Below are 23,479 nucleotides of genomic sequence, written 5' to 3'. Positions count from 1 at the left end.
GTAAATCAGAGTTAGGAGGGCTTCTGATAGCTCCTATAGTTAAGGAATTTAGCAAGTGTCAGTTTTTTGGTAGTCTTTGGAATTTAGGAATTTGCCATGCCAGCCAAGCCATGAATGCTCTACCAGTAGGTAACTTTGTTTGCTTAATCTTAGAGTCTGTCTTAGTTGGTATAGGGGCATCTATTTTGGTCTTTCAGATCCCAGATATTATTAACTGCAAATACTCTTGCAGTTTTGGGCTGATGTTTATATGGCTTATCTTTTTTGCAGCCTTTAATTTCAACCTGCATTATGTTTATATTTGAAGTGAGATTCTTGCAGACAGTGTACAGTTGTTTGTTTTTTTTTTTTTTTGAGATGGAATTTCACTCTTGTTGTCCAGGCTGGGGTGCAGTGGCACAGTCTCAGCTCACCGCAACCTCCGCCTCCTGGGTTCAAGGGTTTCTCCTGCCTCAGCCTCTTGAGCAGCTGGGATTGCAGCCATGCGCCACCACGCCCAGCTAATTTTTGTATTTTTAGTAGAGACAGGATTCACCATGTTGCCCAGGCTGGTCTCGAACTCCTGACCTCAAGTGATCCGCCAGCCTCGGCCTACCAAAGTGCTGGGATTACAGGTGTGAGACCTCGCGCCCAGCCAAACTGTTTTTTTATGGGTGTATTTACACCACACACATTTAATGCAATTACTGATATCTTAGGGCTTAAGTTCATGAAGGGTAGTGTGGGAACCATAGTCTCTTGGCCCACTAAATGTTTGCCAGAAATCACTGACAAGGCAGATTGATTAATAGGTGAAAAGGCATTTTACCTATTGTTTAACGTGTCTATGTGGGAGCATTCAGAATTAATTACCTAACTTCCCAATGAGTTATAGATGCTTATATACCATTTTTAGATCACAGAAAGAATTGGGGCTTAGATTCTGGTAAAACAGGTTATGGGAGGCAAAAGAGGTTTGGCTTGCAAAGGTGGCCTTGTTATGTAGGTGAAGCCTCCCTCAGAAAGAATAGATGGTAAATGTTTCTTTTATGATTTTTAAGTGTCAGACTCTCAGTCTCTCCTGGATCTGGGGAAAGGTATAGAAAGGTGAGGAGGCATGGCTGCATTAATGGAGATTCTCTACAGATGTAAAATTTTTCCCATTTAAGGCAGCTTTGCAAGCCCATTTCTGCCTGCTGGCCAAGCAGCAGCCATTTCAAAATATGTCAAAGAAATATATTTTGGGGTAAAATATTTTGATTTCCTTTAGACTGGTGGCCTTATAAGAAAAGGAAGAGACACCTGAGCTGACACACATACCCTTGCTCTCTCAACATGTTATGATGCAGTAAGAAGGCCCTCACCAGATACTAATTCCATGCCCTTAGCTTCCCAGGTTCTGGAACAGTAGGAAATAAATTTCTTTTCTTTAAAAGTTAGCCAGTCTGTGGTATTCTGTTATAGTATCACAAAATGGACTAAGTAACTATATTATGATCATCTTACATGACTGATCCCTCCTATATCATACACATACACAGGCCACATTTGGAACATTGTTAGAGGTTCCTCTGTCCAGTACAAATGTACTACAAATTATATATGTATTTTTAAATTTTTGAGTATCTTCAATAGTATATTTTCATTAACTTTTGTAGTCAAAATGTCATTATAACATGTATTCAATATGCATAATTATTAGTGAGATGTTTTACATTCTTTCTTCATACTAAGTGATATGGTTTGGATATTTGTCCCCTCTAAATCTCATGTTGAAATGTAATCTCCAATGTTGGAAGTGAAGCCTGGTGAAAGGTTTTTGGATCGTGAGGGTGAACCCCTCATGAAGCGCACTCTTGAGGGTAATCAATGGATTCTCACTTTGAGTTCACAAGAGATCTGGTTCTTTAAAAGAGTGTGACACCTCCCCCATCTCTCTCGCTCAGCTCTCACCATATGATATGCCTACTCCCTCTTCACCTTCCACCATGATTGGAAGTTTCCTGAGGCCTTGCCAGTAGCAGATGCCTGCACCACACCTCCTGTACAGCCTGCACAACCGTGAGCCAAAAAAAATTACTTTTCTTTATAAATTAGTCAGTCTCAGGGATTCCCTTATAGTAATGCAAGAACGAACTAACACACTAAGTCTATTTCATATTTACAGAATAGCTCAATCTGAAGTACCCTTTTTCAACTTCACAGTAGCTACTTGTAGCTAGTGGGCACTGATTTGGAGCATGTTCAAGGGTGAATTGTATTATGCAATTAACAGATTTTTTTTATTGTTTTCGCAAACCACGAGGCATCAGATTGTCTTACTTTCTCTGCTCCTGGTGTTGGAGTTGTTATTGGGAAACAACTTATTTTCCTCTTATATTTATATGGAATAAATAACCCCCAATATTTCCCTCCCCAATATCTGCCTTTTGTATGTTTTTTGAAGGCAAGTGCCTAGAATTTACTGTTTTTGAAGCACTTACTGAAAGGATTGCCATCAAATTGTTTTGCTAATAGCACATGCCAGGCGCTTGTTGGTTTGCTTAATTCAAGGTAACTTGGATGAGAAGAAGAGTTTTTCTCATCCATGGCTCAGTGGAGTATAGATTACTGATATTGTGACTGGATGTACTCCTGCTTTCTAGTCTGAGTTTTTGAAGCTACCCTTAATCTTGGTTTCAATTTTATCTAGCCCTGTACATATCCAAGGCTCTTTCCAAAATGGTCTACGATTTGTTTAGGAAGTTAGAATAGCTGTACTTTCTGAACCACGGTTCCTGACATTTTCTGGACTTCAAACACATCCAGCATTTTATCGAAGTATTTATCCTTCCTACTTGGCTGGCTTCTTCATTGCCTTCAGGTCTGAATTCAAATGACATTCTCCTGATGAAACTTTCCATCCTTATTTCTATTCTTTTTTCTTATCCCCTTTCTTTATTTTTCTCCACAGCACTCATCACTTATCTCTACATTTTCACTATGTATTTACCTTATTGTGCACCTCCCACTACAAGACAAGTAGCACCGTAAGGAAACAGGTTGTCTGCTTTTTCACTGCTATGCTCCCTGCACCTAGAACACTCTCTGGCACTTAGCAGGTTTTCAGTAAATATATGCTGAACTAATAATGCTGGATATACATCTCCCTCATGAACTCTCTAAATCCTTCTAATTTACATTGATCAATCTTCTTTTCCATGTGCTTTTGTATGATTTATTGCTCAAAATCTTTATTTTGTATGCAGAATGTGCACTGCTATTTAATCTTCATGTATGTAAGTCCTCCCTTCTCTGAGTATAATCTCTTCAGGGCAGTATCTGAGATAACTTTTTAACATCTCCATCATGAATCTTGCACCTTTTCAAAAAAATGAGCCAGTGGTTACTGATGTTTACGGCTATTGTTGAGGGTGAAGATCATTATAATTTTGAAAAGGGAAGTTGAATATTGTGAAGGGAAAGATAACACTAGAGTCAGAAGACTTGGGAAAAGGCAAAAAACAAACTAAAAATGAGCACTTTTAGTCTCCTGACAGTTTCTCTGAATCAAATCCATAGTTCTGTGACAGCGTTGGCTTAGAAGCAGATTTTTTTTTTTTTTTTTTTTTGAAATGGAGTTTCGCTCTTGCCCAGGCTGGAGTGCAGTGGCACGATCTCGGCTCACTGCAACCTCCTTCTCCAGGGTTCAAGCGATTCTCCTGCTTCAGCCTATGGAGTAGCTGGGATTACAGGCTCCCACAACCACGCCCAGCTAATTTTTTGTATTTTTAGTGAAGACTGGGGTTTCACCATGTTGGCCAGGCTGGTTACGAACTCCTGTCCTCAAGTGATCTGCCCGCCTTGGCCTCCCAAACTGTTGGGATTACAGGCATCAGCCACCGTGCCCAGCCAGGAGCAGATTTTCTTACACTCATGTTTCTTTTTCCTTCTGTCATCCTGTTTCAGTATAAGTAGACCACAGATAGAAGTAGTAGATACCTCAGAAATTCCTGGAATAATTAATCCACGTTCATCTGTACTCCATCTGCTCCTATCTCATGGAATATAAAAGGAAAAACACCAAGATTTCCCTAGGCAATCTGTCTTGATTTTAGGTTCCTCAACAGGAGAGCCAGACAATGGCTGTAATAATATTGTCCCGGCCAAGGAAAAACTTCCCCTTTGCCCTCCCAAGGTTTATGGAAAATTACTGGCAAAACACAGATTAACTGGAGAAAAGGCATATATATTTATTTCATCACAATTTTACAGGAGATTTTAGAATTAAGACTGAAAGATACAGGGGAAATTGCCCATTTTTATGCTTAGGTTCAACAAGATAAACAGCTGTATAGGGTACGATCTAATGCTAACAGACTGAGTGGGGAAGCCCCGCAAGGCTTGTCTGTCAAGATTCTTCTTGACCTCTCAGTGCAGCATTTCTTCCTTCTGGTTATAGGACAAAACCATCTTTTAGAATGGGGGGGTCTTATGACCTACAGGCAAACAAGGTAGGTTAGAGTAATATTTTTAGGTTTTATGGCTGGTTCTAGGGAAAAGGAGTTCTGGTTTGTATGGCCTACCTTGAGGAGGAATTCTGGTTTCTATGGCTAGACTTTGGGGAGAATGGGACTTACAGACAGGAAGGCAGAAGGTGGTCAGTGAAACACTTTTATAATCATAATCCCATTTTGAGTATTTCTGTGTTATGGAATGTTTGTTCTCTCATTTCCTGAAAGATTCCAGAGACTCCTCATTCAGTGTTGTGAAAAAGTTCAGGAAATGCAACTCAAAAATGTGCCACTTTGTTACGCTAATTTCTTTGAACTGAGGGCACCTAGGAAACAGTAAATTCAAGGAAGGGCTTTCTCTGAACTCTAATCAAAAATTTCAAAATTAAAAAAAAATTCAAAAAGGAATTTAGTTGTTAAGATTCACTTCCCTGGGGAATCTCATCAACCAGAGAAGATTAACTGTATCACAGGAGAAGAGACTGGTGGTTAACACCATCTAAACAGACTTTGTCACAGCTGTCACCTATTCTTTGAAACACCCATTTATTTTTCTCCAAAATCATATACTCTCCCCTAAGTTGCCTACATCCCCCTTCTTTCTCCCTTATGAATCAAGAGAGCTTATAAGCTTCTACAGTTCATTGGGATTTGGAGTATTCGCTTTTCTTCCCTCCCACTCCCCCTCCCCTTTTTTTGTCTTTGAGACAGTCTTCTGGCTCTGCCGCCCACGCTGGAGTGTGGTGGCTCTATGTGAACTCACTGCAACCTCCTCCTCTCGGGTTCAAGCGATCCTCCCACCTCAGCTTCTCGAGTAACTGGAACTACAGGCGTGCACTACCAAGCCCGGCTTTTTTTTTTTCTTTTTCTCCCCCGTTTCTTTTTTGGATATTTTACTGGAGACAGGGTTTCTCCATGTTGTCCACGCTGGTCTCGAACGCCTGACCCGCCGTCCTCGGCCTCCCAAAGTGCTAGTATTACGGGCATGAGCCACTGCGCCCGATTTGAAGGACCTCTTAAATATCTATTTAGAAATTGGTCGGAGTCCTCTCCTTTCCAAAAACATGAGTCACAATCCCGGAAAAGCACGAGCGGCTGAAAGTCAAAATAACCAGAACAAAACCTCCACTCATGCTTAAAAAAGGTATTTTGACAAAATCCTAATTCGGCCAATTATTATTAGTATTCAAGTCGAAGGCTCGTCAAGCCAGACTGGGGATTGGGTCAAACATAAACCTTACACCAGACGGAAGGATTACATGCAAATGAAGGATGCAGATTCTGATTTCCCATTGGGTATTTGACATTAGCCAATGGGAGAATTCCCCACACCCTACCTCCAGTCAGTATAAATACTTCTCTGCCTTGCGTTTTAATGTAGTTTCATTACATTTTCTTGTGGCGATTTTTCCTTCTTATCAGAAGTAGTTATGTCTGGTCGCGGCAAACAAGGCGGTAAAGCTCGCGCCAAGGCTAAGACTCGGTCTTCTCGTGCAGGTTTGCAGTTTCCTGTGGGCCGAGTGCACCGCCTGCTCCGCAAAGGCAACTACTCCGAGCGCGTCGGGGCTGGCGCGCCGGTGTATCTCGCGGCGGTGCTTGAGTACCTGACCGCCGAGATCCTGGAGCTGGCGGGCAATGCGGCCCGCGACAACAAGAAGACCCGCATCATCCCGCGCCACCTGCAATTGGCCATCCGCAATGACGAGGAACTTAATAAACTTTTGGGGCGTGTGACCATCGCGCAGGGTGGCGTGCTGCCTAATATTCAGGCGGTGCTGCTGCCTAAGAAGACTGAGAGCCATCATAAGGCCAAGGGAAAGTGAAGAGTTAACGCTTCGTACACTGCTGTTTTTCTGTCAGCAGACGAAATCAGCCTAACAGCAAAGGCTCTTTTCAGAGCCACCTACGACTTCCATTAAATGAGCTGTTGTGCTTTGGATTATGCCGCCCATAAAGATGTTTTTGAGGTGTTTTTAATGGTTTTGAGTGTGGCACTTTTAGTAATTTGTCCTGCAGAAATTAGATCCATAGAAACCTCAGGAATTCTAGGTATGTGGGAGAAGTGCCATGCAGCACTAAACATGTTTACAGGGGTGATTCGCGTTAAGTTTCACACACAGCAGTTACTACATTTTAGAGGAAGGAAATTATACCCATGAGTGCATGCCTAACTATCTTGAATGGAAGTGTTAAAACCCGCATGCCCCACACGTTAAAAGTTTGAATATGTCATGCCATTTGCTGTAGCAATTAATGGCATACACAATTGAGAGCACACACATTACCACTGAACATTTGAGTATTTCCCAAAATGAGCTTTTTTCCAGTTTGGGGATGTTTTGCTTTGTTTTGGGGTGGAGTCTCCCTCTCGCCCAAGCTGGAGTGCAGCGGCGTGATAACAGCTCACTGTAACCTCGAACTCGGGCTCAAGCGATCCTCTTGACAGCCTTCCGAGTAGCTGAGATTACAGGCGAGAGCCGCCACGCCCGGCTAAGAGCATTTTTCTAATTGCCCACACTTCTTATGCGACGCCCAGAAAAATACAATTTTAAATAAAGCGCATATGCAAACTTCCCTAATCGTCTCCAATATTCTCTGATTTCTTTTTTATATTTTAACTAGAAACAATTGGAGGTTTCCGCGTCGCTTTGTGTGGTTGTAAATTTTAAGACTTCAGGAAACTTTTCCAGTACAAGACTTGTCCACAGTGGATATAGCAGCTAAGGGGTTAACAAAATGACGTCAGAGTAGCTACGGTAATGGGCAGGAGCCTCTCTTAATCTGCAACCAGGCACAGAGATGGACCAATCCAAGAAGGGCGCGGGGATTTTTGAATTTTCTTGGGTCCAATAGTTGGTGGTCTGACTCTATAAAAGAAGAGTAGCTCTTTTACTCCACAGACGTCTCTGCAGGCAAGCTTTTCTGTGGTTTTGCCATGGCTCGCACTAAACAGACAGCTCGCAAATCCACCGGCGGTAAAGCGCCACGCAAGCAGCTGGCTACCAAGGCTGCTCGCAAGAGCGCGCCGGCTACCGGCGGCGTGAAAAAGCCTCACCGTTACCGCCCGGGCACTGTGGCTCTGCGCGAGATCCGCCGCTACCAGAAGTCGACCGAGCTGCTGATTCGGAAGCTGCCGTTCCAGCGCCTGGTGCGAGAAATCGCCCAAGACTTCAAAACCGATCTTCGCTTCCAGAGCTCTGCGGTGATGGCGCTGCAGGAGGCTTGTGAGGCCTACTTGGTAGGGCTCTTTGAGGACACAAACCTTTGCGCCATCCATGCCAAGCGAGTGACCATTATGCCCAAGGACATCCAGCTCGCTCGCCGCATTCGCGGAGAGAGAGCGTAAATGTAAAGTTACTTTTTCATCAGTCTTAAAACCCAAAGGCTCTTTTCAGAGCCACCCACTTATTCCAACGAAAGTAGCTGTGATAAGTTTTTGTTGTCTTAACAGAACAAATTTCTAAGGACCCCCCCGGAAAGCATTAGACTATGGTCTTGAAGTTCATTAACAGAAATACGGTTTGGTCAGTTTTGCAGTGTAGGTTATTTCTGACCTTATTAGTAAGGTGCTATTTGGAGAGAAGCTGTGTAAGTCCACTATCATTCAGGCCTCTAGCTTGCTATGATTAGCATTTGTTTAACCAACTTTGTAAGACTAAGAGTAAGGGAAAAATCTGGTAAGTAGTTAACTGGCGCTTACTAGGCACTTTTGCAAAGCTTTGAAAAGATCGGAAAGTTGTGTCTTGCGAGTTCCAGTGTCTTCCTCAAAATGCTTAGAAGGATTTTCTCAGCTCAATACATAGTCCCCTAGGTTTTCTCATATATTTTGTGTATATATATATATATATTTAAATTCATTTGGCTGTTAACATTAACCTGAAATTTATTCTGGTGCAAAATGTGAGGCAGGGATCTAACTGGCTCTCATTTTATCCATAGCTAGCTACCCACTTTAAATCTGTCAGTCTGTCGACCAAGCACAATTTAATCCCTTATATATGAATTTTTATATGTGTGGCTTTGCTTGTAAATAGTCTATCTAGTTGCATTGCTTTGTCTCCTCTAGGACTATGCACCATGACATGCCACATTTTTTTTTCAGTACTTCTTGCCTGTAGTTATCTATTAAAATCTAGAATTTACAAGTTTTAACCATTTTCTTTCTGTTGATCTTGCTTTTCGGTTTTGGAGGTTGGGGATTGAGTACTGGAAGAAAATTTAGAGGGATGGGAATACTGTATGCAAACAAAAGTAATATTTACTTTAAAATTTTTATATTTTGTATTTTTTTATCATAGCTTTTACATCACATTTTACAGACTAACTTTAGAACAACCACAGAATGTCCAACATTAAAACTACTAATTTCAAAGACCTTGCCTCACATTCTTTTTTACAATAAATATTTTTTACACCTAACATTCTTTCTTGGCCTACATCTAGAATGTAAACTGATGTAACATACTAAAATCGCCTGACCAACTGTCAACAACAACAAATCACACACACAAAAGATTAAATTTGAATTGCATCGTTTACTTAAATTCATTTGTGTTCCAGCTTTTAATAAAGCAGTTTTTGGTTTATAAAGTAATATTTGCATTTTAAAAATTATGAAAATGAATATGTCAGTTTGTTTTATGATTCGTTTTTCTTGACTCTTATACAAGCGACTCTACCTGGCATAGACATTTGTTATCCACAGACAGTATGGGTATGTTAGAGATGCCAATGGACTTGGTCTATGCCAAGGTGACTACTCACAAGCTCTGGGCCTAGCTGAAGGTCAAGTATTTTTTTTCCAGTTATAGATGTGCTGGATCTGATGTATAGCGCTTGACTTTTTATATTTTCTTTATCTGTAGGAAACAAATGTGTTGGAGGTACTGGGTCTGACGAATAGCATAAAAGACTAAAGTGACATTACTGTCTGAGGATCAGATGGACAGGGGGTGGTAGCTCAGTCCAGCTATTCTCCACTCCCTCACTTACATTCTTTGCCCCCTCCTCAACAGAACAAGGATTCTGCTGTAACTCTTCATTGACAGTTGATATTTAAAAATTAACGAATGGATGAAATTCTCATTTGTGAAAGAAAATTTATTGAGCATTTTGTATTTGTGAGTAGTGCAAACATTTTAATATTATATTAAGAATCTATTGTTTTGTATTAGAGGAGTAATTAAGGAGAGATTGGAGACAAAAAGGGGGTGTTGTTTGCAGAATATACCATCCAAAAATAGACCACTGTGGGATCAGGATTCTTTTGAGCTAAAGGCACTTGAAAAACAGCATTCAAGAAGGGAATTCTTCTAAACTTTTCTTTCTGAAAACAAGAGATAAAAGTTCCAATGTGAAAAATGCTCTCCTTGTACCAGGTGAAAAGACATATTCTTCAGCCCAGAGGCATAGATGAGATAATTCTGCACAAACACAGCAGGGAGTCATAGCCGAGAGACTTCTATACACAAACAAACCTTGTTAAAATAATCATATTTTCCTTTAATCTCCTCATATGGTTTACTTTCCCACAATTGCCTCTCTTTAACTTAATGTGAAAGCATTTAGCTTTTGCCATTTCTTTGGGGCTTCACTTTTTTATGAGGGTTCTCCTGTCCCATAAAATTTACATTAAATATATTTGTATGCTTTCATTCTGCTAATCTGTTTTATGGCAAATGAATTATCAGGTCCAGCTGGAGACCCTAACAGAGTAGAGGTAAAATTTTGCCTCCCTACAAGATAGAGATTGTGTACATTAAATGTTGTTTGTTCCCAGTTGTTCAGTTTGTCAGGCCTCTGAGCCGAAGCTAAGCCATCATATCCCCTGTGAACTACTGCACGTATGCCTCTAGATGGCCTGAAGTAACTGAAGAAACACAAAAGAAGTGAAAATGCCCTGTTCCTGCCTTAACTGAAATTCCTTCTCCTGGCTCATCCTGACTCAAAAGCTCCCCCACTGAGCACCTTGTGACCCCCACCCCTGCCAGCCAGAGAACAACCCCCTTTGACTGTAATTTTCCACTATCTACCCAAATCTTATAAAACGGACCCACCCCATCTCCCTTCGCTGACTCTTTTCGGACTCAGCCCGCCTGCACCCAGGTAGAATAAACAGCCCTGTTGCTCACACAAACCCTGTTTGGTGGTCTCTTCACACGGACGCGCCTGAAACAGTTTAACAGGGTTTTTCCTGCCCAGTCACAACAAAGTGATGTTATGCTGCAGGCTGAAGTTTACAGCTAATGCTGTTGAAGTCTAAAATCAGTTTTGGTTTGCTAGATTTGGGTGAGATGGCTAAGATTCTCAGAGAAATAAGTCAAGTTTGGGGTGCATTTTTCAGACTTAAAAATTTAGCAGTAGCCCTTGCAGTTTTTCCAATAGAAGTGATTTACGAATGTTTTCAGGAAATTTAAAACAACAGTGAGAAGCGTGTATGGAGATGTGAACTACACTCCAGACTTGGCTATAGGAAAGCACGAATGTTGCTATTGTATTGCACCTTGGAAAAGAGAACAAAGGAATATTTTCGGACAATTTTAACATGTCACATATGAAAAGCTAAATGGAATCTGTCAACACCTTGTACGTTATTACAGGCTGTGATTTTAAAAAAACAATCCTTACTAATACATACATAGTTGCTGCTAGCGATATAGTGTTGGGAGTAAAAACACGAAAATGAGAGTTCAGGACAATATCCCAACTCTGAGCAGATTTTTTTAAGTAGTAACATCTAAAATTAAACCATATTATGTAATATTTATTTCTTTTCCACAGTCTCTTCTCATGCCTCGTTCACATTAGCTAATTAAAAGTCCCCTGAGTATCATCATAACCCGATTTACAGATGAAGGCACGGTTGCAATGAGCTAACAATCACCCTCTTCTGAATGAGACAGTACAGTGTGAAGGATAGCAAAACTCCACTCCCATCCTCTTAGGGCTCTGGCTGGACCAGCAAATTAAATTAATGTAAAATGGATTAACAGGAGAAAGGTATATGCATTTATTTAACACAGGTTTTACGTGACACAGGTGCTCTCATATGGTAATGAAAGCCCAAAAAAAGCAGTTAGCTACTTATACAATGAATTGGACAATTAGTAAAATGTAAAAATGCGCTAAAGCAAAGGGATTTAGGCTAGAATATATAACTGTGTAGAGAAGCGCCCAGCAAGGGCTAGTGCAAGGTTTGTACAGAATTCTCTTGGCCTCAGCCTCCTATCCTTGAGAAGAATGTTGCTTTTTTTAAACTACAGGGAGAACATCTTTCATATGAGAATTTCACCTACTGCTTCTAAGAAACAGGTCAGCTTTCAAGAAAACATAAGGCCAGAGTAATCTTTTCACGCCTGCTCTTTTAAGTACCTTTGAATAGTCAATATGTCTTCAAGCACTTGAAAGACTTAAAAAGTTTACCACTCTGGCATATTAATGAAAGCCCTTAATATAAGCCCTTATTAAAATTCTCAGTCGAGGGTATAAATTCAGATTCAAATAGTAGTGTCGTAAACGGGAGGGAAAAACTAAAGGGATTAAAAAGTGAAACTATTGTGTTCTCCCTCGCAGTCCTTAGCTCACTGCCCCTCGAGGGGCGGAGCAAAGAGTGAGGCAGCAACGCCTCCTTATCCTCGCTCCCGCTTTCAGTTCTCAATAAGGTCCGATGTTCGTGTATAAATGCTCGTGGCTTGCTTTGTTTTGGCGTACCTGGTGTTTGTTCTCAGCTGATTAGACATGTCTGGTCGCGGCAAAGGCGGTAAAGGTTTGGGTAAGGGAGGTGCCAAGCGTCACCGAAAAGTGCTGCGGGATAACATCCAAGGCATCACCAAGCCGGCCATTCGGCGCCTTGCTAGGCGTGGTGGGGTTAAGCGAATTTCCGGTTTGATTTATGAAGAGACTCGTGGCGTTCTCAAGGTGTTTCTGGAGAACGTGATCCGGGACGCCGTGACCTACACGGAGCACGCCAAGCGCAAGACTGTCACTGCCATGGATGTGGTTTACGCGCTCAAGCGTCAAGGACGCACTCTGTACGGCTTCGGCGGTTAATCTTTTCGTCAGTTTTCTTCCAATGGCCCTTTTCAGGGCCGCCCACTCCCTCTCAGAAAGAGCTGTGATTGTATTATTTCGGATGGTAACATCTTAATGGCTTTACTCGGCTGCTTTGCCTAGTATGTAGAACTATTATAAACCAGTTGGGAGAGACCAGGTTGTTTGGTCTGAGTGGCTGCTAAAGCAGAAATCAGCTAAGCAAACGAGGTCTCGGAGATCAGTGAGCTATAAACTTTAATGCTATAGTTTTGACATGTCAAGCAACTTAACCTGCAGCGCGAGTCCGATAAATGAGTAGCTCAGCTTTTTAGTTTTAAAAACTAGTTGTGCGTTATTTGTACGAGAGCCTAAGATGCTAGCTGCCTGGAACTGAGTAGGTGGGTTAAAATGGGTGTCAGGTGTTTTCCCAGGCGTATCTGACTTAACGTCAGCAAAAGCTGTACTTTTAGCCTCCCTGGTAACACCTGCCGTCCTTAACCGCCCCCTGCCCGTAGCGCCAGAAGCCTTTACTTCCTTTTCTAGTTGAGCTTGGCGTCCTGCTGAGTGACGTCACCTCCCCCTTCCCTGGAGTAGGACTAGCGGTTAAAGCTGCTTTGCTATTTTCAGTCCTCAGGCTGGAGGCTCCCCTAAGCAGGCTGCCTACGCAGTTCGTAAATTCCCACTTAGTAGACTAAGGGAGTCTGTTTTATAAATAAGGACTCAAATTTCTTCTGACTCCGAGGTCCGTGGCAGTAGCTATAAGATGGAAGCCCCCTCTGATATAAGATTCTTAGATGACTTGCATCTTCACTGTACCTGTCAACCCAATAGTCTTCTATTCCTGCCTTAAAGTGTAAGTTCCAAAACTGATTTAATTGTGAAAGCTTCAAACTGTACGACCTAGGAAGTGTCAAAGTTAGGTGACCAGATATTTAGAAGTCAGCCAAATATTCAGCATCTTTGATTTAGTAACAAATATATTGATGGCTACTTCAGCAAAAAAAATCAACTTTGTTTTCTGGTTACTTTGCTAACAAGCTTCTCCTGACAGGAGAATATAGTGAATAGGCAGTTGAATAAGTGAGTTCGTGTGAGAGGTCTGAGCTGGAGATAAAAATGTGGGCGTCATCAGCAGATAAATAAATGCTGAAACCAGATGAGATGGCTAAAAACTGAAACATAATGTAGGGCAGCATTGTTTGTAATAGTAAATGAGTGGAAACTGTAAAGTTTTCATCAGAAAGGACTAGAGTGTGATCTGTACATCCATAAAATAGAGTATTTCTCTACACAGCCCTACTAAAGAATGAGAAAGCTTTACTCCACTACATACTCTGGTGTACTCTGGCTCAGTTCTTGGACTCCTCTTTTCTTGGCTAACTCAACTGGCCTCACCACTTACATGCTCTGTGCTCTGTGAAATAGTTTGTTCAACAGAACACCACGGCCTAGCTGTAAGTGCCACGTTAACTTCTAGCAATGCCAAAGCCTGTGATAGTGGCAGCTTCGGGCTGTTTCTCATTCCCGGGATGCCTAACCACCTCTCCAAATTCTATCAGTTTGCTTCCACCCACTTCAAGCTTCAGAACGAAACATAGAGCTTAAGAAAAATAGGCCCGGCACGGTGGCTCACGCCTGTAATCCCGGCACTTTGGAAAGCTGAGGCTGGTGGATCACCTGGGGTCAGGGGTTCGAGACCAGCCTGGCCAATATTGTGAAACCCCGTCTCTACTAAAAAAAAAAAAAAAAAAAAAAAACAAATTAGCTGGGCATGGTTGCGGGCGACTGTAATCCAAGCTACTCGGGAGGGTGAGACAGGAGAATAGCTTGAACTCGGGAGGCAGAAGTTGCAGTGAGTTGAGATCGCGCTATTACACTTAGGCCTGGGAGACAAGAGTGAAACTGTGTCTCTAAGTAAATAAGTGTTTGCAATTATAAACTATCTCCCTGACCTTAAATCTCTAGACTCATATACAACTGCATATTTGATGTATCTAATTGAATATCTAATGGGCATCTCGAACTTGTCCAAAATATGTTCATACGTAAACACCAAGTCTGTTCTTCCTCTGATATTTGTCACGTCAATCAATAGAACTCCATTCTTCAAGCAGCTTGGGCCAGGAATTGTGCAATATTGTTTGTCCTGAGCTGCTTACAACTTTCATCCAATGCAGTCAGCTCTGTTGAAAATCAATCAGAATACCTTTCATTGTTTTCTTTGCTGCTTCTCTAGGAGCAAGCTGCCATGGCGGTTTGAATGACCACAGTGACCCCAAACTGGTCTTTGTTTTCACTTTTAACCCCCCTGTCATACAGTTTTTTCTCTATCCAGCATCAACAGTGATCCTTTTTGAAGGTATTATGTCCACTGTCTGCTGAAAAGATTCCACTGGCTTTCCATCACCTTCATAATAAAAACCAGCATCCTTATCATAGCCTACAAGTAAGATGACCAACCATTACAGTTTGCCTGACTCTCAGGGGTTTCTCAGGGTGTAAGACTTACAGTGCTGAAACTTAGAAAGTTCCAAGCAAACTAGGATGAGCTGCTCAACCTACTAGATCTGTACTCTGGCTACCCTCTGACCTCATTCTCTTCGCAGTTCTTTCTCTTCACTGACCTTGCCGTTTCTGGAATGGACCAAGCATTTCCAGCATCAGCACCTTTATATCTATTCTTTCTCCCTAGAAGGGTCTTGTCCTGGATATCTGAATGGCTCTAGATCTCATTTCATTCAAGCCTCTCCTCAAATACCAACCTTAAGAAAGAGACCTCCCATAATCATCCCTTGTAAAATAAGCTTTTCTGCTCATTTAGCATATATATATATATATATATATAGCTGACTATCCTCAATAGCATATATATATAAAACATTTCTCCACCTATAATTATATATAGGTGGTAATAATATATTTAACAAAAAATACAACTAGATATATTTTATTTTGTGTTTGTTCTCTCTCCCCCAACTGGAATATATTTTTTGAAGGTAGGGACTTTGTTTTGTCCCAGAAGTATCCCTAGCACCTTGAACAGGGCTGACGTTTAACAGGTAGTTTATGGAGGTTTGTTGAATGAATGGATGCGTGAATTTTCTATGTAAGTCTCCAGGCTCCCTACTAAGCCCACTAGAATGCTAACACAATCAATTCCCCATCTCATTCCTTGACCTGCCACTGCCTGAAGCAATCAGCGTGCAGTTTCTCTTTAGAAAATCTGGGACATGTACAGGGGTTGCAAATTAAGCAACATTATCTTTGTTCTGAACAAGGACTGCATGAGTGTTAGGACTGAAGAAGGCCCAAGGTGGTGATGGGTATGCCTAAGATGAGTATGACATATCAGCAATGCTATGAACATAGCAATGCTATGAAAGGCCAGGCAAAACATAACAGGAGCTAGTCGTGGCTTATTGTTACAGCAACTATACCTCACATATGGGTAATCGATATCCACACACCCCTCTACATTGACTCTGGAATTCAGGAAAGGGAATTAAAATTTTCTAACTTATGTACCCCAATGATTTCAACAATATCTGGCATATGAGATCAATAAATATCTTTAAAATACCAACTAAGAAAGACAATAAAATGACCCACCATCCATACCAAGCTCATTTTTGCTCCTCTGATTCCTGAAACCATCCAGGATGCAGCTATGAATTCTCTCCATTGTCAGTTTTAAATTAAGCCAAGCTGGGTACTTGTGTAATTCCTCAAGAAATCCTGGATGAAAACTGTCAGGTGGAAAACAGGACCTCAAAATAAAGAGACATCCATCACTGAAGCTAACATCGTGAGGCTGAAATCAGTCCTCTATAACAATGGTACCAAAAAGAGTACAATGAGAGGCATTTGTGAATATTTACTCAGATGAGAGTAAGATATTTCCCTATCAGCTAACCTGAAGTTCACATCCCTTTTCCAGCTGAGTTCTGAAGCTAGATGTACTTAACTGGAACACATAACTGCATCAGGAACATCCTTTAAAACTATGGCTACAATGGCTTGACTGGACAAACCCCAGACTTCCAGGTTTAGCACAGGTGGCCCTTCACAGACCAACATTGCCTATGCTACCAACCTCATGTCCTGCCACCCTGCTTGCATCATTTCTCTCTCTGCATATATAAAAATATATGTGTATGTATATAATCAGCTTTATTGATATTTAATGTACCACAAAATTTGCCCACTTTAGGTACAGTTCAATGAATTTTACCGTGTTTTCTTAGTTGTACAACCATCATCACAATTTAATTTCAGAATATTTCTATCACCCAAATTTCCATTTCTACGTAAAGGGGGAAAAAAGGGTTAACTGCTGAAGGCCGCGGTAACACTGAAAAAGGTGCCTTTTCTCTCTAAAACAGATTTTAATCTCCCCTGAATTTAGTGTCCTGGGTATTCCAGGAGTCTGAATAGGGTTTCAATTTTCAGGGTCTTTTTAATAGAGTAAAACTGTATTGGTGCCGATAAATTTAGTATTGCTCTCAGTACATGATTGAGGGATACTTAAATGTCTCTGTGATTTTATTTCATAATCGCTAAAAGATGTTTTTCCTAAAACGGTTTTTGTTTTTTCTCAATAAGCTTCTTAGCTTCCCCTCAGGCTCCCTGGCTTGCCTCAGGAAATATTAGCTCATCAGTTCTGATTGGTTGACAGCTACGAATGGCCCTCATTGATTGGGCAGCGCTTCTTTGTCCCTTGGAAACTAATACAAATTTTAAACACTACTTTTTTTCCACTCTTTCTTCAGAGTTGGAATATCGTTGCTCCCCTACCCATATGTAGTGAGTGGAGGGCAAACTTGGAGTTCCCCTAATCTTTCCTTTTTAGGATGTCAGCTCAGTATCATTCATGTTAATTACACATTGAGCTTCTTGACTTAATGGATACAGCTCTTCTTTTGTTTAGTTGGGCGGCCCTGAAAAGGGCCTTTGGTTCAGAAATGCAAGCTGTGGAGAAATCAGCAACCTTAACCGCCAAAGCCATAAAGGGTGCGTCCCTGGCGCTTGAGCGCGTAGACCACGTCCATGGCAGTGACCGTCTTGCGCTTGGCGTGCTCCGTATAGGTGACAGCGTCACGGATCACGTTCTCCAAAAACACCTTGAGCACCCCGCGAGTCTCCTCGTAGATCAGACCAGAGATCCGCTTCACACCGCCACGCCGGGCCAGACGCCGGATGGCCGGCTTGGTGATGCCCTGGATGTTGTCACGCAACACCTTGCGGTGGCGCTTGGCACCCCCCTTACCCAAACCCTTCCCGCCCTTACCACGTCCAGACATGACTTCCCAAGAAGTGAACCAAGAGAGCAAGTGAGAGAATAGGGGAACCGATCTTTATATATCTACGTTACCCCTGCCCCCACCTCCAGCTGACACGGAGACTGAAAAGCGCGCAGGCGGGAAATGTGACGCCTACAGTCCCCTCCCTTAACCCCTCCTCCAAGCCCCAGGAAATGGCGGGAGCAGCGATTGGGGGAGGGTGGGGAGATGGTGGTGGGACCAAGCAGGCTTGACCAATGGCCTTTATTTTCTTAACAGAGCTACAGGCTTTGAGGAACTGGGTTAAGAATCAGATGTAAACCCATTCTGACTCCAGATTTATTTTAAGTCGAACTTTTTTTTTAAACCAAATGTCTCTGTCGCCCAGACTGGAGTACATTAGAGCCATCTCGATTCACTGAAACCTCTGCCTCTCAGGTTCAAGTGTTTCTCCTGCCTCAGCCTCCAGAGTGTAGCTGGGATTACAAGCGCTCGCCATCGCGCCCGGCGTGTTTTTGTATTTTTCGTAGAGACGGGGTTCGGCCATATTGGCCAGGCTGATCCCGAACTCCTGATTTCTGGTGATCCGCCCGCCTCAGCCTCTCAAAGTGCTTGAATAACAGGCGTGAGTCACCGCGACCAGCCGAAATCGAATGGTTTTGAAGCCTTCAGTGGCGTTAAAACGAAAAGTGCTCCCAATGCATTCCCCTTTGTCTTAAATTGGTTTCTTACAGCTACTTTACTTGAAAAGGTGGTGGCTCTGAAAAGAGCCTTTGCTTGGACCGTCAGAGACGAGAGTAATCACGCCCGCTCTCCGCGGATGCGGCGGGCGAGCTGGATGTCCTTGGGCATGATAGTGACGCGCTTGGCGTGGATGGCGCACAGGTTAGTGTCCTCAAATAGCCCTACCAAGTAGGCCTCGCACGCTTCCTGCAGAGCCATCACAGCGGAGCTCTGGAAACGCAGGTCTGTTTTAAAGTCCTGCGCAATCTCGCGCACCAGGCGCTGGAAAGGTAGTTTACGAATGAGCAGTTCAGTGGACTTCTGATAACGGCGGATCTCGCGCAGAGCCACGGTGCCGGGCCGGTAGCGGTGGGGCTTTTTCACGCCGCCGGTGGCCGGAGCGCTTTTGCGGGCTGCCTTAGTGGCCAACTGTTTGCGTGGCGCCTTGCCACCAGTAGACTTCCGAGCAGTTTGCTTAGTGCGAGCCATGACAGCAAAACAGCACAGCGGGATACCCAACACTAGCGCAAATACGCCCATCAGCTGCTGTATTTATAGTATGTAAAGTGCAGTGATTGGATGATATAAGACGCTAAATATGACGTTACACGCTCTGATTGGTCTATCTTTAAACCAGCAACAATCGTGCAGTTTCACCGGCTACTATATTCTATTCCAACTCTACAGATGATTATTTAAGTGGTATTTTATTACTATTATTATTTTATTTCACTTTTGCTTTGTTCCCCAAGCTGGGCTTAAACTTGGGCTCAAAGGATCTTCCCGCCTCAGCATCCAGAGTAGCTGGGATTACAGGGGAGCCCCACTGCGCCGGCTTGGACTTTAATTTTTTAAACTTGTTCTCTTCTACATCTGGTTTTCATAACCTGAAGGCTGTGTTTATTTTCCATAAAACAAGGCATTGATTCCAAAGGTATTATAATTCCCCAATTCCGTATAACCTTCAGCTCTTTAGGGAAAAAAAAAAAAAAAAAAAAAAGAGGGAATACTGCTCACCTCCTCTCCGGAAATGTACCCTTTACGGGAATTTCTGAAACCTTTCACAAGAATTGGATTCCTTTGTAATGCTTTAATTGGCTTAGGAGTGTTATTGCAATCTACAAAGCATCTCAAACATAGTAGGATTACACTATTACTCAGAAACATTTTCTATGAGACGTCTTTCTCTTGATTATGCTCTTTGAATCCTAAACTTGCAGCGTTCTGCAGCTTTTGTTTTCTAAAGCCTAGGTGTACTCTGCCAGTCACAAAATGGCGTTTCTCCAGCACTGCCGCAAGGTACCACCAGCTGGGAGTTGTTCCTCTTGCGGAGCAGGAGGTGGACTTGGCCCAAGAGAAACTGGATAGTGGTTCGCAAGGAACATAATTTAGCATTGCCAAGAGCTAATGCAATCATTTTTAAAATCTCAAAACACTGAAAAGTGGATTGTGACCTTTTTAAATTCACAGGAGACAGGCCACATTCTATCTTTTGATTGGTTTAGGCTATTTTCTTGAACAGCCATTTAGAAAGCAGATCTATCATCCTTCATTTGCATGGAGCGTTCCCATTTTATTTGAAACCAGTTTAACCCAATAGAAACAAGGGAGGCAGAACCCATTATTTAAAGTGGAAACTCCTGAATCAGATAATTCGGAGTATTTCCTTTTCAAAAGTTGCGTTTTTTCAGATACCTCGCTTATTACACTAAGAAAGGTTTATATCTTTCACAAAGGGTTTACTTACAAAAACCTTCCAATTTTGTATACCTGTGTTTCATAACTGACTAGCCGTCAAACCAAGATGTAGAGTTACCAACCGTTATTTTCCAAATTTTTAGAAATTACGTGAAATATTTGAATGCATGCCTTCTCAATAAAATGGGACGTAGGAAGCACTGGTGCAGAAGATGGGTACAATACTTATCTGAGACCACTCCATTATTTGGTTGGCACGTTGTTTGAAGAAAAAGGGGAAAAGCTCAGGTTACTTAGCATGGTTCGGACTTATTTGAAAACTACCACAGCAGGAGCGGAAATAAGACCGCATTACCTCACTCTCTGCTGTGCTGTGCTAGGGGGTTATCCAGAATAGGATTGTAGAAGTGGATGTCGATTTAATAGTTTTTTATTCTCCCGTTAGCTGAGTCTCTGATTGGCAATGTGAGATCGTTTTAGCTTATTGATACTTTGAAATGCACTTAACAGCCACAAACAAGTTAAAGGATGTTACCATAAAATCTTATCCCCAGGGTGTGCTTGCACTTATCACCCATGTTTGCTTTCACACTAAGTGGACTTAACTCCCCAGCAGAATGCCTGTCAGGGAACCGGTTTCGTGGACCCAGCATTTAACGCCTTTCGCAGGCTTGTGAGGCCCATAAATATTTGTTGAATAAAAGAATGAGTTGACCATGTCATGGTGCGCTGATTGCGTGTGCTGACATGGAACACAGGTTGTAAACCTTAATACCAATTTGGGGCATGTTGTATGGATGAAAAGGGCATTGGAAATTCCTGAAGTGCATCCCACATTGGACTGTGGAAATAAGTTGCAAGTGCAGAAACGTTTCCACACTTGCAGTTTGAGTATTAATTGCAGCGTTTGTGAATTCTGGTGTTGTCTACGATTCATTCTTCTTTGACGTGAAAGGTATTCGCGAGACACATCGCTCTAAAACATTGCCGGAAAATGTAATAGAGTTGATGACAACTGGCCCTAACACGGCCTAAAACGCGCACTTTTCTCTCCTCCCTCCGCGACTATTCAAAACACTGTATTTTACATTTCTTGCAAATTAAAAACTAACATCTCTGGCAACGGACCTCTAAAAATTTCTAATAAAACTCCTCGGATGCTTGTGGCACTGCATTTGTAAACCGCCCCCTCTCAACCTACTCCCTAAAAAAGAGCTGCTTTTTGAGAGAGAAGCGGTACCCTCTGATGTTACTGGGCGGCAGTCGGCCTACAATTTCCTTCACAATGAGGCAACCAGAGCGGCTTTTTCTGTGTGTTTGCTTGCGTTGAGGGGAGCAGGACCATAGGCCCTAGAGGCCCCCAGCTGCCTTCTGACACTGGGCGAAACCCTCGGCAGCGCGCAGGGGGCGCTAGGGCGCGAGGGGCGGGCACTGACGGGCACCAATCACGGCGCAGTCCCACCCTATAAATAGGCTGCGTTGGGGCCTTTTTTTCTCATCCTGCTTCGTCAGGTTTATACCACTTTACTTGGTGTGCTGTGTTAGTCACCATGTCTGAAACGGTGCCTCCCGCTCCCGCCGCCTCTGCTGCTCCTGAGAAACCTTTAGCTGGCAAGAAGGCAAAGAAACCTGCTAAGGCTGCAGCAGCCTCCAAGAAAAAACCCGCTGGCCCTTCCGTGTCAGAGCTGATCGTGCAGGCTGCTTCCTCCTCTAAGGAGCGTGGTGGTGTGTCGTTGGCAGCTCTTAAAAAGGCGCTGGCGGCCGCAGGCTACGACGTGGAGAAGAACAACAGCCGCATTAAGCTGGGCATTAAGAGCCTGGTAAGCAAGGGAACGTTGGTGCAGACAAAGGGCACCGGAGCCTCGGGTTCCTTCAAGCTCAACAAGAAGGCGTCCTCCGTGGAAACCAAGCCCGGCGCCTCAAAGGTGGCTACAAAAACTAAGGCAACGGGTGCATCTAAAAAGCCCAAAAAGGCCACGGGGGCTAGCAAAAAGAGCGTCAAGACTCCGAAAAAGGCTAAAAAGCCTGCGGCAACAAGGAAATCCTCCAAGAATCCAAAAAAACCCAAAATTGTAAAGCCCAAGAAAGTAGCTAAAAGCCCTGCTAAAGCTAAGGCTGTAAAACCCAAGGCGGCCAAGGCTAAGGTGACGAAGCCAAAGACTGCCAAACCCAAGAAAGCGGCACCCAAGAAAAAGTAAATTCAGTTAGAAGTTTCTTCTAGTAACCCAACGGCTCTTTTAAGAGCCACCTACGCATTTCAGGAAAAGAGCTGTAGTACGCAGATGAAATCCCCCAAGCAAATGCAACACGCCCTCAATTATATTAGAATCACTTGGAGAGTCGATAGAACTTTAACATAGCCTCATCTATTAAGAATTTACTACTCAATCTATCAAAGATAGCAAGGTGAATTCAAATGCACCGAGTTAAGAAAATCGAGTTTTAAAGTCACCTGGGTTTTGGTAGCCGGAAGTCCTGCGTCTCACGACCCCAAGCTAATTGGTCATAACCGTATTGAACCAAGGTTGAAGCCCAGTCCCAGGCTTGAGGCTTTTTATTATACAAGGTTAAAGTGGGGATATTGCGTTTTGGGGTCAATATTGCTAAAGTAGCCTTTTCCGAAATTGGGTGGTCCTGAGAAATGCTTCTGGGATAGTTGGCAAAATTCATGGCTTAACCACGCCCTCTCCACAGGAGTGGCTAGCGAGCTGTCTGTCCTTGGGAATGACGGTGACCCTGCTGGCGTGGCTGGCGCCCACGTTGGCGTCCTCTGAAAGCCCCGCCAGGTAGGCCTAGCTCGCTCGCTTTCTGCAGCGCCATCATGACAAAGCTTTGAAACGCAAAATGCTCTTTCTTTGTGCAGCGCCTTACCATGGGTGCACTCACGGGCTGTCGACTTGGTTTAGGCCCTCGTCAGGACAAAGGAGCTTAGTTTGTTGGAGTTTTAGAGCTGCAACCCAAAATCCGTTGCTCGGTTTTTCTGTTTTTAGAAACGGAAGCGCCCTGATTGGATAATATTTGAAAATTACTGTGCTTAACTGGATCGTGTTTCATCAATCGTGCAGGATTTTCAACCCTGGTGGAGCCCACACATTCAAAACTGAAGATCCTTTTCTCAGAACTGCCCCGTTAAGCTTTTGCAATTTTAATTCTGGGGGTCAGATTTTAATAATTGGACTTTTTTGTTTACATCTGACAAGAGTATATGATGAGCCAAGTTTACTCACTTTTACTTAGTGCAGTTCAATTCTAAAAGTTTATTTTTGCGTGTGTGCA

General features: G+C 42.8%; 6 protein-coding genes across 6 annotated transcripts in view; 4 read left to right on the top strand and 2 right to left on the bottom strand.

The window, feature by feature from the left end:
• The window catches only part of LOC134810327 (uncharacterized), an 84,563-nt gene extending 66,760 nt beyond the window's left edge, over positions 1–17,803 (bottom strand). The window contains exons 1-2 of the mRNA XM_063813262.1: positions 17,518–17,803; positions 9,147–9,151 (exon numbers count right to left, since the gene is read on the bottom strand). Coding sequence (XP_063669332.1) covers positions 9,147–9,151; positions 17,518–17,803 — 291 coding nt within the window. The remainder of the gene's footprint in view (positions 1–9,146; positions 9,152–17,517) is intronic.
• H2AC4 (H2A clustered histone 4) lies at positions 4,507–7,411 on the top strand. Its single transcript, XM_063812176.1, has one exon. It carries the CDS (start codon positions 5,903–5,905, stop codon positions 6,293–6,295), a length of 393 nt encoding a protein of 130 aa, XP_063668246.1. The 5' UTR covers positions 4,507–5,902; the 3' UTR covers positions 6,296–7,411.
• H3C2 (H3 clustered histone 2) lies at positions 7,368–10,173 on the top strand. Its single transcript, XM_063812174.1, has one exon. The coding sequence runs from the start codon at positions 7,408–7,410 to the stop codon at positions 7,816–7,818; it is 411 nt and encodes a 136-aa protein (XP_063668244.1). The 5' UTR covers positions 7,368–7,407; the 3' UTR covers positions 7,819–10,173.
• H4C2 (H4 clustered histone 2) lies at positions 10,591–14,264 on the top strand. Its single transcript, XM_016955032.4, has one exon. The coding sequence runs from the start codon at positions 12,210–12,212 to the stop codon at positions 12,519–12,521; it is 312 nt and encodes a 103-aa protein (XP_016810521.1). The 5' UTR covers positions 10,591–12,209; the 3' UTR covers positions 12,522–14,264.
• On the bottom strand, positions 17,085–20,398 carry H3C1 (H3 clustered histone 1). Its single transcript, XM_054685641.2, has one exon. The coding sequence runs from the start codon at positions 19,043–19,045 to the stop codon at positions 18,584–18,586; it is 462 nt and encodes a 153-aa protein (XP_054541616.1). The 5' UTR covers positions 19,046–20,398; the 3' UTR covers positions 17,085–18,583.
• Positions 20,399–21,699: 1,301 nt separating this feature from the next.
• H1-1 (H1.1 linker histone, cluster member) lies at positions 21,700–22,491 on the top strand. The gene has a single exon (XM_054685640.2). It carries the CDS (start codon positions 21,754–21,756, stop codon positions 22,399–22,401), a length of 648 nt encoding a protein of 215 aa, XP_054541615.1. The 5' UTR covers positions 21,700–21,753; the 3' UTR covers positions 22,402–22,491.
• Positions 22,492–23,479: the final 988 nt, after the last annotated feature.

Source organism: Pan troglodytes, chromosome 5, assembly GCF_028858775.2.
Source record: "Pan troglodytes isolate AG18354 chromosome 5, NHGRI_mPanTro3-v2.0_pri, whole genome shotgun sequence".
Lineage (NCBI taxonomy): Eukaryota > Metazoa > Chordata > Mammalia > Primates > Hominidae > Pan > Pan troglodytes.
Note: the sequence above shows the minus strand (reverse complement) of the source record. Positions and strands in the feature narration are given on the sequence as shown.

Bases quoted from the DNA above. Each gene is read 5' to 3' on its own strand.
- H4C2 (XM_016955032.4), top strand. From the start codon at position 12,210: ATGTCTGGTCGCGGCAAAGGCGGTAAAGGTTTGGGTAAGGGAGGTGCC.
- H2AC4 (XM_063812176.1), top strand. From the start codon at position 5,903: ATGTCTGGTCGCGGCAAACAAGGCGGTAAAGCTCGCGCCAAGGCTAAG.
- H1-1 (XM_054685640.2), top strand. From the start codon at position 21,754: ATGTCTGAAACGGTGCCTCCCGCTCCCGCCGCCTCTGCTGCTCCTGAG.
- H3C1 (XM_054685641.2), bottom strand. From the start codon at position 19,045: ATGGGCGTATTTGCGCTAGTGTTGGGTATCCCGCTGTGCTGTTTTGCT.
- H3C2 (XM_063812174.1), top strand. From the start codon at position 7,408: ATGGCTCGCACTAAACAGACAGCTCGCAAATCCACCGGCGGTAAAGCG.